Source organism: Ornithorhynchus anatinus, chromosome 3, assembly GCF_004115215.2.
Source record: "Ornithorhynchus anatinus isolate Pmale09 chromosome 3, mOrnAna1.pri.v4, whole genome shotgun sequence".
Taxonomy (NCBI): Eukaryota; Metazoa; Chordata; class Mammalia; order Monotremata; family Ornithorhynchidae; genus Ornithorhynchus; species Ornithorhynchus anatinus.
The window spans coordinates 72,267,677-72,283,166 of NC_041730.1; the positions used below are offsets into that span (position 1 = coordinate 72,267,677).

The 15,490-nt window shown below is 39.4% G+C and overlaps 1 protein-coding gene and 1 non-coding gene across 5 annotated transcripts in view; one reads left to right on the top strand and one right to left on the bottom strand.

The window, feature by feature from the left end:
- Positions 1-15,490, top strand: part of NEDD4L (NEDD4 like E3 ubiquitin protein ligase) — a 403,957-nt gene that overhangs the window by 207,444 nt on the left and 181,023 nt on the right. For all 4 annotated transcript variants that reach the window (XM_029059768.2, XM_029059769.2, XM_029059770.2 and 1 more), the window contains 3 exons: positions 8,528-8,609; positions 11,480-11,518; positions 14,490-14,543. In XM_029059768.2, coding sequence (XP_028915601.1) covers positions 8,528-8,609; positions 11,480-11,518; positions 14,490-14,543 — 175 coding nt within the window. The remainder of the gene's footprint in view (positions 1-8,527; positions 8,610-11,479; positions 11,519-14,489; positions 14,544-15,490) is intronic.
- On the bottom strand, positions 1,793-1,930 carry LOC114810397. Its single transcript, XR_003758097.1, has one exon. It is a non-coding gene; the product is annotated as a small nucleolar RNA SNORA7 (small nucleolar RNA).

Here is a 15,490-nt window from a genome sequence, read left to right on the forward strand (position 1 = left end):
CGACTGATGGTTCCAGGAAGGAGTCCTAGGACTTCTCAGCTTGGGCTCATGGTTTCAATCAGGATTGTCATGTCTGAGCAGTCGCAACCATCCCAACACTTCAGCAGTTGTCACACAGTTTTTCCGAAAGCCGTAGAGCAAGGCTTCTCCTTGGCAATGATGTGAGAGGGAGAGAGACGCCCACCCTCAGCCCCCAGAGTCTCGATGGAAAGGAACTGGGGTCTTCCTGGCCCTTTTCTTAGCCACAGAGCTGAATTCTTCCTGGCCCTTTCCTTAGCCGTGGAGCTGAGTTTTCCCTGAGCCGTTCTTTAGTCATGTCATGGAATATTGAGGACAGTGAGATGCATCATGGAGTAGGTGGAAAGAGCACGGGACTGGGGAGTCAGAGAATCTGGCTTCTAATCCTGTCTCTGCCACTTTTCATTCATTCAGTCGTATTTGAGTGCTTACTGTTTGCAGAGCACTGTACTAAGCTCTTGATATAGCAATAAATAGATACATTCCCTGCCCGTAATGAGCCCACAGTCTAGATGGGGGGACAGACATTAATATAAATAAATAAAACTGACATATTCAGTCCATCACTAAACCTGTTGATTCCACCTCCACATCGCTAAAATTTGTTCTTTCCTCTCCATCTAAACTGCTACCACATTAATCCTTATGCTTTTCCTACCCCACCTTCATTACTGCATCAGCCTCCTTGCTGACCTCCCTGCCTCCTGTCTCTCCCTACTCCCGTCCATACTTCACTGTGCTGTCCAGATCATTTTTCTATCAAAACGTTCAGCCACGTTTCCCTACTCCTCAAGAAACTCCAGTGGTTGTCAATTCGCTCTGCATCAAATAAAAACTCCTCACCATTGGCTTTAGAGCACTCAGTCCCCTTGTTATTTGTCTGCTGTGTGATCTTAGGCAAGTCACTTCACTTCTCTATGCCAGGTTCCCTCATCTGCAAAATGGAGATTTGATTGCCTGTTCTCTCTCTTACTTAGATTGTGAGCCCGGTGTGGGAATTATTTAACTTGTATCTACCCCAGCACTTAGTACCTTCCTTTGACACATAACACCTAAAATATCAGTATTGTTATTATTTATACATTTGATTGATCAAGCAAAATTCTCATCTTCCGTATTAGTTGTATATCTATTCCATTTCTTGCAAGTAGCAACCAGTTTCAGGTAAATTGGGCAGCAGTTAAGGACTGAAGTTTGTATTTACCACTGAAATTAAAAGAACTCTGTGAATTGATAATTGACCAAATGATGTATCCTGGTACCTTACATACCTATGACAGGGATATGACAGATCTAAAGATGGTAAACATGATGAACAAGTGCTTGGGTGTAAACAGTGAAGGAGGGGAAGGATTTTTTCTTTTGATGATGTTTATTTACTTTTAGGATGATTCCTAGTGATAAAGTGATGAGTAACAGGGTGGCATTAGTGAAGGAAAACAGACCCATTGTGCCATAGGATAATATTTGAAGTACAGTTAACACCCTGCCAATGGTGAGTTTCCTCTCAGATCATTTTCAACTACACTTTATACACAACTCACTCATTCGCTTGTCTTAGGCGGTCGAGTTGTCTTCGACCCACAGCGACTCTAAGGACATATCTCTCCCAAAATGCCCCATTCTCCATCTGCAATCGTTCTGGTAGTGTAGCTATGGAGTTTTCTTGGTGAAAATATGGAAGTGGGTTACCAGTGCCTTTTTCCATGCAGACAAGTTGAGTCTCCGCCCTCAACTCTCCCGTGCTGCTGCTGCCCAGCACAGGTGAGTTTTGACTTGTAGCAGATTGCCTTCCGCTCACTAGGCACTGGCCAAGCTAGGAATGGAATGGGTATGCCTCTGCTCGTCTCTCCCTCCTGTAGCTGAAACTGGTAGAGTATTGGAAACTCTCTAGGTGTGATCCTGAAAGGGGATGTATTTGCTACCCTGTCTTTTTTTTTTTTTAATGATATTTGCCAAGTGCCTACTATGCACCAGGCACTGTACTAAGGCACTGTGCCTTTTAGACTGTGAGCCCATTGTTGGGCAGGGATTGTCTCTATCTGTTGCTGAATTCTACATTCCAAGTTCTTTGTACAGTGTTCTGCACACAGTAAGTGCTCAATAAATATGATTGAATGAATGAGTAGATACGAGATAATCCAAGTTGGAGACAGTCTTTGTCCCACATAGGACTCGCAGTCTTAATTCCCATTTTACAGATGAGGTAATTGAGACACAGAGAAGTTAAGTGACTTTCCCAAGTTACACAACAGAAAAAAGGCAGCCGGGAATAGAGCCCACTGGGCCACACGGCTCCTCTATCTGCTATCCTTTCACCGATCTTATACCACAGACCCACAGGCCTGGATTACCCTCACAGCCTGCTTCTTTCACTCCTGCACATGAGCTGCAGAGCACTTGTGGCAGAAATCAAGATAGCAGACCCACCTTGTCCACCTCAAATCCTCCTTGCCTGTTTTAATTCTGCCCAGCAACATTATTTCTCCATCCTAATTGACTCCCATGCCCATTGCTCTCACCAGTTGTTTCAGATTAACTCCCTTCTCAAGACCCCATTCCCTCACCCCCCCACCCCCCACACTTGATTGAGAAAATTGAAACAGAGGGAAGATCTCCCTAAAATCTCTCCTGCTCCTGTCCAATCCTCCCCTTTTCATACCCCTTCTACAAGTCACCCATCTTTCTCAGCAATTCTCAAGAAATGTCCCACTTCCTTTCAAAATCTGTCCCCTCCACCTGCGCCTCTGACCCCATCCCTTTGCACCTTATTGAAGCATTTGCTTCTTCCCTAGGAATGGCCTAGTGGAAAGAGCATGGGCTTAGGAGTCAGAGCCTGGGTTATAATTCTGACTCTACCACTTATCTGTGGTGTGACTCTGAGCAAGTCACTTAACACCTGTACACCTCAGTTTCCTCATCTGCAAATTGGGAATTTATTCATTCAATAGTATTATTGAGTGCTTACTATGTGCAGAGCACTGTACTAAGCGCTTGGAATGTACAAATCGGTAACAGAGACAGTCCCTGCCCTATGTTCTCTTTTTCCATCTTAGACTGTGAACCCCATATGGGACCTGATTATTTTGTATCTACCCTGGCGCTTAGTAGAGTGCTTAGTATATAACCAATACCATTATTATTATTGCTATAATTGTTAATAATGCTAGCCACCTGGTTTCAGGATTTCTGCTGAGCCTGTCTACCACAAGAGATTTTCTGGGTACTTTTTAAGAAAGAAACAGTCCCCCTCAGTGGTATGCTTCTGTCAGGCATTCCTTGCTTTTAGCGGTTTCTCACACTCACCACAGTGAGTTAATGTTAGTATTTGTTAAGCGCTTCCTATGTGCCGAGCATTGTTCTACGTGCTGGGGTAGATACAGGGTAATCAGGTTGTCCCACGTGAGGCTCACAGTCTTCATTCCCATTTTACAGATGAGGGAATTGAGGCACAAAGAAGTTAAGTGACTTCCCACAGTCACATAGCTGACAAGTGGCAGATCCAGGATTCGAACCCATGACCTCTGACTCCAAACCCCGGGCTCTTTCCACTGAGCCATGCAGCATTGCTGGAGTAAGGGATCTCTCATTTTTCTGTGATATATGATGGGCTTGTGATTGCTTACCAATTGTTTATTACTATGCTTATTGTATTTTTTAAAAAGCATTTCTTTTGTCCAGCCCATTACACCATTTAAATACCCTTCTTGCAGTTATGTAGGAGTCTTGTTGTCTTGGTTTAATAGTATCAAAATAATTTTTAAAGCCACAATAAAGCAAAAACCTCAGATGATATAACTAGGAGAGAGTAGTTAGGAGCAAATAGACAGCTTGGTGGACAATAAATAGGAGTGAAGTCACTCTTTTGATCAGAGGCTTTAAGAAACAGTGGCACCAAGAAAATAAAAATACTTCAAGGTACTGCAAACGGCAAATGCCACTGCTCAGCCAGCAGGTCTCTATATTCATTCATTCATTCATTCATTCAATCGCATTTATTGAGCGCTTGCAGAACATTGTACTAAACGCTTGAGAGAGTACAGTACAACAATAAACAGACACTTTCCCTGCCCACAACGAGCTTACAGTCTAGAGGTCGAGAGACGGACATCAATACAAATAAATGAATTACAGATATGTACATAAGTGCTCTCAGGCTGGGGTTGTGGGGAGGGAGAAGTGGAGTATGTGAGGACGATACAGAAAGAAGTGGGTGAAGAGGAAAGGAAGGGCTTAGTCTGGGAAGGCCTCTTGGAGGAAATGTGCCCTCCTGAGAAATCACCTCCTCCAAGAGGCCTTCCCAGACTGAGCCCCTCCTTTTCCCTCTGCTCCCCCTCCACCCTCTGCTCCTTCCCCTTCCCCTCACCTCAGCTGAGCTCCCTTTCCCTCTGCCCCCCCACCCCACCCTCTGCCCCTCCCCTCAGCACTGTGCTCATAGGTATGTATTATTTATTACCCTATTTATTTTGTTAATGAGGTGTACATCCCCTTGATTCTATCTATCCTGATAATGTTGTCTTGTTTTTGTTTTGTTCTGTTTTGCTTTGCTGTCTGTCTCACCCGATTAGACTGTGCAGGGATTGTCTCTATCTGTTGCCAAATTGTACATTCCAAGCACTAAGTACAGTGCTCTGCACATAGTAAGCACTCAATAAGTACTACTGAATGAATGAGTGAAATGTGCCCTCAATAAGTCTTGGAAGTGGGAGAGAGTAATTGCCTGTTTATGACCCCAATGTGAAAGAGTTTATCATTCATTTATACATTGGTCTTATCAGCCACACTCACACACTGGATAAAAATCTCACCATCAGTCAGGGGTGTGCATTGGATTTACTACTTTCACAGTAATAACAGCATCACATCACACAGCTCATGGTAATAGCTGGCCCCTCCAATTTTTGGTGATTAGATAGTGCTCATTAGGAGGGAACAAAAAATATGTCCACGATAATAATGGCTGCTTGTCTTGGAGACCAATTCCCGTAGAGAATTTATTCGCTCCCATGGCTTCAACTACCACCGCTGTGTGGATGAGTCCCAAATCTACATCTCCGGCGCTGATCTCTCTCCCTCTCTGTAGTCTCACGTTTCCTCCCGCCTTCAAAACATCTGTGCTCGGATGGCCTGCCATCACCTCAAACTTACCGTGACTAAAACAGAACTCCTTATCTTGCCACCCAAACCTTGTCCGCCCTCAGACTGTCCTGTCACTGTTGACGGCACCACCGTCCTTCCTGTCTCACAAACCCATAACCGTGGCATTATCCTTGACTTCTCTTTCTCTCATATTTCCCACGTATTCCATCTATCACTAAATCAAGTTGATTCAACCTTCACAACGTTGCTAAAATCCACCCTTTCCTCTCCATCCGAACTGCTACCACGTTAATCCAAACACTTATCCATACCCACCTTGATTATTGCCTCAGCCTCCTTCCTGACTTCCCTGCCTCCTGTCTCTCCCAACTCCAGTCCATATTTCACTCTGTGCGCGGATCATTTTTCTTCAAAAATATTCAGTCCATGTTACCCCAACTCCTCAAGAACCTGCCATGGTTGCCCGTCCACCTCGGCATCAGAGACTACTTACCATCTGCTGTAAAGCACTCAATCACCTTACCCTCTCCTACTGAGAAGCAGCATGGCATAGTGGACAGAGCGTGGGCCTGGAAGTCAGAAGATCATGGGTTTTAATCCCAGTTCTGCCAATTTTCTCCTGTGTGACCTTGGGCAATCACTTCTCTTTTCACTATGCCTCAGTTACCCCTTGACTCTATTGCCATTGTTCTTGTCTGTCTGTCTCCCCAGATTAGACTGTAAGCCCGTCAAACGGCAGGGACTGTCTCTATCTGTTACTGCTTTGTACATTCCAAGCGCTTAGTACAGTGCTCTGCACATAGCACTCAATAAATACTATTGAATGAATTATTATTACAACCCAGCCTGCACACTTCGCTACTCACTGTACCTAGATCTTGTCTTTCTCGCCTCCAGCCTCTTCCCCTCATCCTGCCTCTGGCCTAGAAGACCCTCCCTCTTCATATCCAACAGATAATTACTCTTCCCACCTTCAAAAACATATTGTAGGCACAGCTCCTCCAAGAGGCCTTCCCTGATTAAGCCTTCATTTCCTTTTCTCCCACACTCCTTTCTGTGTCACCCTGATTTGCTCCCTTTATTTACTCCCCCACACAAATCACTTAGATACATATCTGTAATTGATTTATGAATATTAATGTCTGTCTCCCCCTGTAGACTGTGAGCTTGTTGTGGGCAGAGAAAGTGTCTGTTGTGATATTATACTTTCTGAAGCATTTAGTACAATGCTCTGCACACAGTGAGTGCTCAGTAAATACAATTGAGTGATCGATTGAAACCTGTTTTGTCCTTTCCTAATCCTCACTCTTACTCCCTTCATCACTTGTATTCAGTCCGCCCATCCAGTCCCCAAATCTCCTTATCAGTCTTGAGAATATAAGGCGCAAGACTCCCACTAGACGTCAACACTGCCCACTTCCCTGGTTTCCGGGCATGTACACCTGAAATAAACTTCTAGTGCATGAATAAAGTTGTGATTCCTAAGGTGCCACTTTTACTTCATGAAAAAAAAACATTCAAGAGAGTTTTGGAAAGGTCTGTTGAGCTTGAATAAAGGAATATAATAATAATGATAATTATGGTACTTTAAGTGCTTACTACATGCCAAGCACTGTTCCAAGCACTGGAGTAGATACAAGTTAATAGGGTTTGACCTTATCCCTTTTCCCCATGGGGCTCACACTCTTAATCCCTATGACATCAAGTGGTATACATACCTGCACCACTTCAAACAATTAGTCAGCCATATTTATTGAGCACTTGCAGTGGCTAGGAGAGTACATTTAACAGATTTGTTGCCAAATTGTACTTTCCAAGTGCTTAGTACAGTGTGCTACACACAGTAAGCGCTCAATAAATACGATTGAATGAATGAATGAAATGAATTTGGTAGGCATGTTCCCTGCCCACAAGAAGCTAACAACCTACAAGCGTGAAAAAGAGAATATGGATATATATGTAAGGGCTGTGGGTCAGAGGTGGGGTGAATATCAAGTACTTAAACTGTACAAATCCAAGTGCCAGGGCATAACAGAATGAGGAGAGAGCCAGGGAAACTAGGGCTTAGTGGGGGAAGGTGTGATTTTAAGAGGATGTGATTTTAATAAGGCTTTGAAGGTGGGGAAAATGATGGTCTTTTGGATATGAAGTGGGGGTGGGGGTAGTTCCAAGTCAGAGGCAGGAAATGGACAAGGTGTCGGCGAAGAGAGTGAAGTACATTGAGTAGGTTGGTTGCTAGTGGTGCATTTGTGAACGTGTTGGGAGGTAGTAGGAAATCAGCAAGGTAAGATAGGAGGGGACAAGCTGCCTCATTTGTCCTCATTTATAAAACGGGGATCTGAAGCCTCTTCTCCCTCCTACTTAGACCGTGAACCCCATGTGGGACAGGGAGTTTGCCCAATCTGATTAACTTGACTCTATCCGAGTGCTTAGAATTTTCTTGTCTTAACAAATGCCATAATAATAATAGAATTGTTTTTCTTAGCTATTAGGTGAAATACTCATCTCAGGCAATCACTATTTTAGAGTTTTGGAAACTTTTATTTTCCCTCTTTAAAAAAAAATGATCTGGAAGTATAGCCACTAGGGGGTAGATGCCCATGACACAGTGGCATTATTAAGGTTTGTGCCATGTATTGGAATTTATGTAGTTTTAAACTTGATATGTTGTTTTCAAACTGTTAAAACTATCAACACAAGACTTATTTGCTGTAAAAAAAAAATTTAGGATTCAGATGAAAGCAAACTTTATCTTATTATGTAGTGTTCTTTCTCCTTTTTTCTTTTAGAATTGTCAATTGGAAAGAGAATAAGTTGCCTAAACATCGACAAATAGTTATGTTTTATCTTGAAATATAATTGAAAACTGACTTAATGATTTCTTAATGAAGCAAGAATTGTGGTAAAAGATAGCCATTCCAGTTGTTTTTTTTTTTGAGAGTTGTCAGATTAACCTCAACCTTTTTTTATAAATTGGTTTCTATTAAGGAGTTGGAGTTACAGATTAAGTAACTTCTTTGGTTGGAGAAATCAGCATAGATAATCCTGGTTGATAGAACACGTTATTTGCACAGACCAATTTCAAGTTAGGAATTACTTTTGCATAGTTTAGAAAATTCACAAGTGGTGAGATTTTAGCATTAATTTGTATTTGTTTTAGATATCTTATAATCACTCAGTGATATATATTGAGCACTTATTATGAGCAGAGCTCTGTACTGAGCACTTGCAAGAGTATAATACAATAGAGTGGGCAGTAAGAGTATAATACAATAAAGTGGGTAGGTGTTCCCTCCCCACAAGGAGTTTATAGGCTAGATGAAGAGAGTGACATTGATATAGTGTGTAATGTGTGCTTTGATGGAAGTGAAAAGTATAATCCCAGTAAACATGAAATATTCTCTTGCAGTGACCCGTATGTGAAACTTTCATTGTATGTAGCTGATGAGAATCGAGAACTTGCTTTGGTACAGACCAAAACCATTAAAAAGGTAGGTAACCTTTTATTCGGATCAGTTTGAAAGGATGTCATGATGCATTATTATTATTATTATTATGACTAACAATACTAATACTAATAATGGCCAAGGTCTCTATCTGGCTGCGGGGAAGTTCATGCCATGAATTCAAACCTGCTAAATCTACTAGATGAAATGTTTACTCTGTCTTAGTTTTGTTCAATGTCTATGGGTTTCAGATTTTTTCAAAGTAAACTCTAAGGAATTCTTGCATTAAAAAATAGAACACCATGTACTAAAACCTGTGTTCTTGTAATGAATGGCCTTTTTACCATATGAGATCAGGTTCCCGCTCACCCCAATTATTTTTCTAAAGCAATTTAAAAATATTTAGACTTTAAAGATAAGGTTAAATATATGTAGTTTTTTCATAGATAGGGCCATTATTCTGATCAAGCTTTAGGACTTATAAAACATTTCAAGACATGGAATTTAAATAACTGTGTGATTACACGCACAGTAAACAAATCATGGGATGTCATCTTGGGACTGCCTGGTTGGTACATATATTTGCCCTTCAGAAATATTTCTGAATGATGTCCATCCATTTCTAGTATTAAGAAGCAGCGTGGCTCAGTGGAAAGAGCACGGGCTTTGGAGTCAGGGCTCATGAGTTCGAATTCCAGCTCTGCCACTTGTCAGCTGTGTGACTGTGGGCAAGTCACTTAACTTCTCTGTGCCTCAGTTCCCTCATCTGTAAAATGGGGATTAAGACTGTGAGCCCCACGTGGGACAACCTGATTCCCCTATGTCTACCCCAGCGCTTAGAACAGTGCTCGGCACATAGTAAGCGCTTAACAAATACCAACATTATTATTATTATTAAAATTATTTTTGTGTCTTGTTTATCTTGAATGTGACTTGCTTATTTTTATTTTTTGTCCATTCCTGTTTATCTGAAAATGACTTACTCCCCCTCCCATCTCCCGATGTGTCTGACTACTTCATATTATACCTGTATTACTGGCTGCTAGTTGCCGTGGGCAACATGAAATATGGCTTTAAGCTAGTTGGAGGTCATTTCGTGATAGGAACAATGACCTGGCATATGTGTTTTGCATTACGTTTTTGTGGCTGGTATTTAAAATCTGTTTTCAAAACAGTAGACGATATTTGGATTAGTGGGAGAATTCCTGTGGAGGACGGTGGCCATTGTTTTCAGTATTATTAGCTGTCATTTGCTCAAATATCAGCACGATAACAACTAACCAGTGCAAGGAGCACAAGTACGTCCTGTTTTGTTTTGCTCTCAGATATCTTTCTCTCTCCCAGACAAAAATGATTTGCTTTTTGTGGTGAAGGATTGTTTGCTTCTGAGGGTTTTTTTCCCCTCCCCACCTCCTTTTTTTACGATAGAGGGTTTAGTTCTCTAGCGGTGGCTGCTTCCTTCTGTTTGCCTCCTGGGTAGTCGACTGCCAACATCCTGGTTAGTATTTCTGTACTGTATTCAGTTTTCACGAATCACTCTCATCCTCATTCTCCATCTCTGTTGCTCTCTCCTTCATGCTGTGTATCACATTGCATTTTTCATTGTCCTTCAGGTCTCTGTCTTCCTTTCCTCCCAACGTTTGTGGAATTCATGCCCCAGGAACCACATCTTAATGCAGTGAATGTTAAATTGAGGCCTAGATGACTAACCTCTATCTTTGTGTGTCTCTCTGTCTCTTTCTCTCCTTTTCAAGACAGAAGCATTAAACTTTGTGTGATAGGATTTAGTACTTATTATTGAATCCATGAGCAAAGATAAGTGCTAGAATTTTAATGCTAGTTATGTGACCCGTTTATTTAGCTGGATAATATGTTTCTGTATTTTATGGCACGATGTGTGGAGCTTTCTCATCTTCCCTTTTCTCAAATCCTGGATTTTGTGGAAAGGAGGTTAATCAAATAGATGCTATTTGTCATGCCTAGCTTTTTGGCTAATGTTATATTATCATCTAATCATGTAGTTAAATTCATTCCATCTCAGATATTTGAAAAAGTCATTATTTTGGATATAAAGGTATTGTCAATTGAAAATAAAATTGACATTGCCCATAAGGAGTTCAGAAGTGTTATTTTTATAAATCTAATGTAATTTCCTTAAAAATTCCTTAAAAATAATACTGCTGATTTGCTGAAAACAGTGCGAAAGGGCCACTGAAAGTTTCTGCTTGTTCTCCCTTTGTTTTGCATTTTAAAAATAGAGTTAGTGCTATTTGGGCCTTTTTTGTTTGTTTTTTAGTTTGTAGATCTTGTGACATTCTGTGCTGCTGAAGCAGTGGGGGCACATTATCAATGGTACTGGGTTCACTCATGTTTTAAAGGCTTCATTTTAAAAATTTGTAACTGTCAAAATTTAGATGCATGCACCCCCACCCCCCACCAAGCCTTCTCCCCAACACACACACACACACACACACACACACACACACACACACACACACACATTCCTTTGCTTTCGGCTACCAATGGATAGAGGGCAGAGAATACATATCTTAATACATCCATATGAAGATAAAAATTGTCATTTGTGTTTCAACAATGAAATGGGTTATATTGTGCAGAATGACATCTTTATGTAGCTCCCTCATGATCTCCCTTCTAGTGTTAAATTTCTCTTTATAGTTTAAAATCTATTTCTGGATCAAATTGCTCAAAAATACACTCCCACGGATAGCTTTCTCTGTAGGATATTTTTCAGTCAATTGTCGCATGTTTCTTTTATTGCCATTTTGATGATTCCTTATACATACTGCTTTTAATACGAGTGATCGTATGTGAACCTATGATTTGAAATGTAAAGAAAACTTGTCAGCTTAAGAAATGAGATAGTGTTTATAAATAAATCATTGTTTTTACAGACACTGAACCCAAAATGGAATGAAGAATTTCATTTTAGAGTAAGTTTTTTGTTCATTTCTTGTTTGTAACAACTTATCCCTAGTGTATAAGACATGAAGCTTCTGATGCTAAATATTGGTCAAGAGAAGGGCATTGCTTTGATTTTTCAAATATATTAGATATTATTTATTTTGCTTGATGCCATTTCAAGCAGTCTCTTAGAGAGTTTCCCTCATCTCTGAAAGAAGGGATTGAGTAAGCAGAGTCTTGATTTGGTGTTCCCAAAATTGGGTATTGTTTTAGGTATGAGAGATTGATAGTAGAATGAAAAAAATGTTATTGTTTCATTTAGCCAATTTTCTTTGATTTTTTTCCCTTTTTAATTGAATATTAAACTGTAAAATATAAAAGAAAAGATAAATTGGAAAGTCAAAGCAGTATTTAGAAACCCATTTTTGGCCATTTTTTTCTTGGCTCAACCCATTAGTTGGATCTAGTAATTAAATTTTTTGTGGATAATTTGGATTTCTATAAACTGAAAACCAAATTCTGAACATATTAATGTACTTGCTTTTAGCTTGGAAGATAGACAAAGGGATAAGGAAAATGGATGGCAAAATAATTCAAAGATAAATTCATGATTTGGGGATAAATAATTTCAATTCTCAATGAATATCCCTCCTAGAAAATTACTATTATTCATTATTATTGTTTGAATAAGGTAAAATCATAATGATTAACATTTAATATTTTTAACAGCTGTTTAAGGACATGTCTGAGTGTTGGGAATTGTTAAACTATAATATCCTTGTCTGAGTATGCTTATGCCGATTTAGTTGGTAGACATTTTTCTAAAATGCTGGAAACATTAAACCGCTCAGCTGCAAAATTGAAAGATCATAAATAAAGGATTATATTTTTAAGAAAGGAAAATGCCTATGAAAAGAATTATAATTCATGTAGTCATGATATTTTAGCATTAGTATTCCTTCACAACCTTCTCTAAATAATTTGTTTATTCATTTACTAAATATACTAAATGAATTCTTTCATGGAATGTGGATTATCCAAGAATTGTCTTGCTGTGTTAAATTCAGTGTGACTGTCTCCAGCACTTTCCATTCCAGTCACAATAGGATTTGAAGTGTGTAAATCTCTTATTACCAGAACTTTTGTTTGTTCATGTTACATTTCCACTTCTGAAATATGACATTGGTATTTAAATAGTGGAGTCCATGGCATTCCATTCTTAACTGTTACCAAGAATAAATGTTTTTCTTTGTATTAATGATAAATTTCCAAGCTAAATGATCTTCACAAATTAGCAGTAGAATTAAGGGCACTGAATGTCTCCTGAATGCAATCCAGTGTATTAAGTACTTGAGTCGGACCGAAGTAGAAAACTTAATTCGGCAAGCGGGGCCTTGGTTATCTTATTACCCCAAATGCTCTAAGTTCTTTCAAGTTAAAATGTTGTTCAAATTAAGCTAAAATTGATCAGCATTTTGATAGAACCGTTTAGTGGCGCTATCCCAAATTTCCAGAAATGTTGTTATTCTGACCAGAAGGGTAAATGAGAAAGGGCAAAGCTATTGATAATCAGGTCTCAGACACACTTAAGGTCTTTCTCAGATTTGATTTTTTAATTTGTGTAGGTCATACATATGGATATCAAAATTAAAATCCTTCTTCAGAAGCTTGTATCTACTCTCATCCCTAATCTTGTTGACATTTTATTTCCCTAAAATGGAGCACCTCCCTGTTGATTGTTGAGTCCTTTTTTTTTTCTTTTCCCAAATTGTAATTTGTATTTTAGGAGGCCCACTCCCCTTTCCCTTTAAAGAGATTTGCAAGTAAGTTAAATCGTTTTTGCAGAATGATTATATTTATCAGTCTGTGTTTGCCAGCAGACCCACAAGAAGGAAAATAAATGAAATTTGCATTTATCACTCTCACAGCATAAATTCTGAATTTAAGTGAGCAAGTGGGAGTTTGTAGTTCTGGTTTTAGTGCGAAACCCAGGCACCCCGCCAATTTAATATTTCCTGTGAAAGATTCAAGGCCTAGGATAACCATTCATTCAGGTTTATACCAATCTGTTTTATTTTTTTAAGTTGGTCTGTCCTCTGGTATGGTTATGGCACCAGTATTTTTATTTTAACATCCTGTCTCTCTCTGACTGGTCTTCTGCAACCAAGTACTAAGGGCTCAAAAGTGGCACCCGTAATCAGAGAGACCCTGGGGGGAAACAAGAGAACTCTGGAGTGAGGGTGGCAGGCTGGGTTTCCCCTTAGAGAAGTGTTCTAGGTTTGGCTGAACTTCTGCAGAAAGTTGCATCAGGTGTCATTTGCATCTGGTGTCATTACGTAACACTGCGATTCCTACGTTATGCGTGCAATTGTTGCATACGTTACTGTCCACGGTAGTCTCCAGTATCCGTGAAGGCCAGTAGTGACCACGTTAGTGGGATCCCTTGCCCTCGTGTCTTCCTTAGCATTAAGCAAAACCTCAAATCTCAGATGTGTGTCCAGCTGCTATGAGTTTTAGATGGAAGAATGGCTGTATGTGAAAATGTAGAATGGAGAAAAGAGGTCACTGCCATGGTTACGTGTCAAAGAATGTCCAAAACACAGCATAAGAAGGAGCAGTGTCTTAAGAATTTTCATCCTGCACAAAGTCAGTCAATCAGTGGCATTTATTGAGCACCAACTGAGTGCAAAGCACTCTATTAAGTGCTTAGAAAAGTAGAGCAAAAGAAAGAAAAGACCTCAAGGAGTTTACAATGTAGGGGGTTTTAATAAGATGTTTTAGGAAGAAAAATGTCATAGTAGTAGAAAATGAATTTTCCAGTTCCCATGAATGTGGAATGTAAAATTGTTCATATTTCAGTAAATTTAATAAACTGTGTTAAGGAACTTCTGTTCAGTCTTTGTGATGCTTTTGCTGTATCTTTGGGTTGATTTTTGGGCAGGGGAATTCTTTATGCTGCTGAGATAATGAACTGAAATTTAACACTGTATGTTCCCCTAGGTGAACCCAACTAATCATAGGCTCTTGTTTGAAGTGTTTGATGAAAACAGATTGGTGAGTATGCATCCTTATTTCCTACTCTGGTTGAATTTTAAAAAAATTAATGAAATCTCACATTTCTTTTCAATTGTTTTTCGCTATTATGCTGTTATACATAATGTACAGTTGATATCAAAGGGATTTAAAAAAATCACTCTCAATTCCTAATTTTAAACTGATTACATCTATATGTGTGGAAAGGGAAAGTTTTCCCAGAAACTTTTTAAATTAAAAAATAAAATTGAAGTATACAGTGATTGAACCCACTGAAATCTTTTATGCTCCTATTTGGTAAATGAGCTGTAGATGAAGTAGTTCAGAATTAATCATTGAAAGCAAACTTCACTGACTTTTAAAGTCTAAACTTGCATATCTACACTGTCTCATAAAAACTGACTTATGTACGTATATTAATTAATGCCTTTATGACTTGTAAAAGATGGCCTTTTGAGAAATCTCCTCTACTACAATGAAGATCTTGCAGTGGGGAATGTGCATTGGTGAGAGTAGGTGATTAAAACAACTTTAAAGTCCAGCAGAAATGTCCAAAAACAGATCAGGTCACTATAATATGGAAGAAATGGCCCAAAACAGGAATTCATTTCATAAAGATGAACACTAGGATTTTAGCAGTGGGCACATTGAACCTGTACTTTATGGTAACTTCCTTCATAAAGCTTCCCTTGGGTCTCAATTTCCTGAATGATGATGGTGCACAATTTGGGACCACATCTGAATGTGTAATGGTAAGTTACTATTTCAGTGAATGCAATTAGGATGTTAAGCTCACCTTTCCCACAATCCAGCTTTCCATTTCTTTATTGAAAAATTGTTTCTTTCATTGATGACCTTATGACTCTTCATCGGCAGTGAACTCCAAGAGCATAATTAATAGGATGAGTTGTATTTCTGTTAATTTATCATCATCAGTCATGTGATATAAAGTATAAAGGAAAAATTAA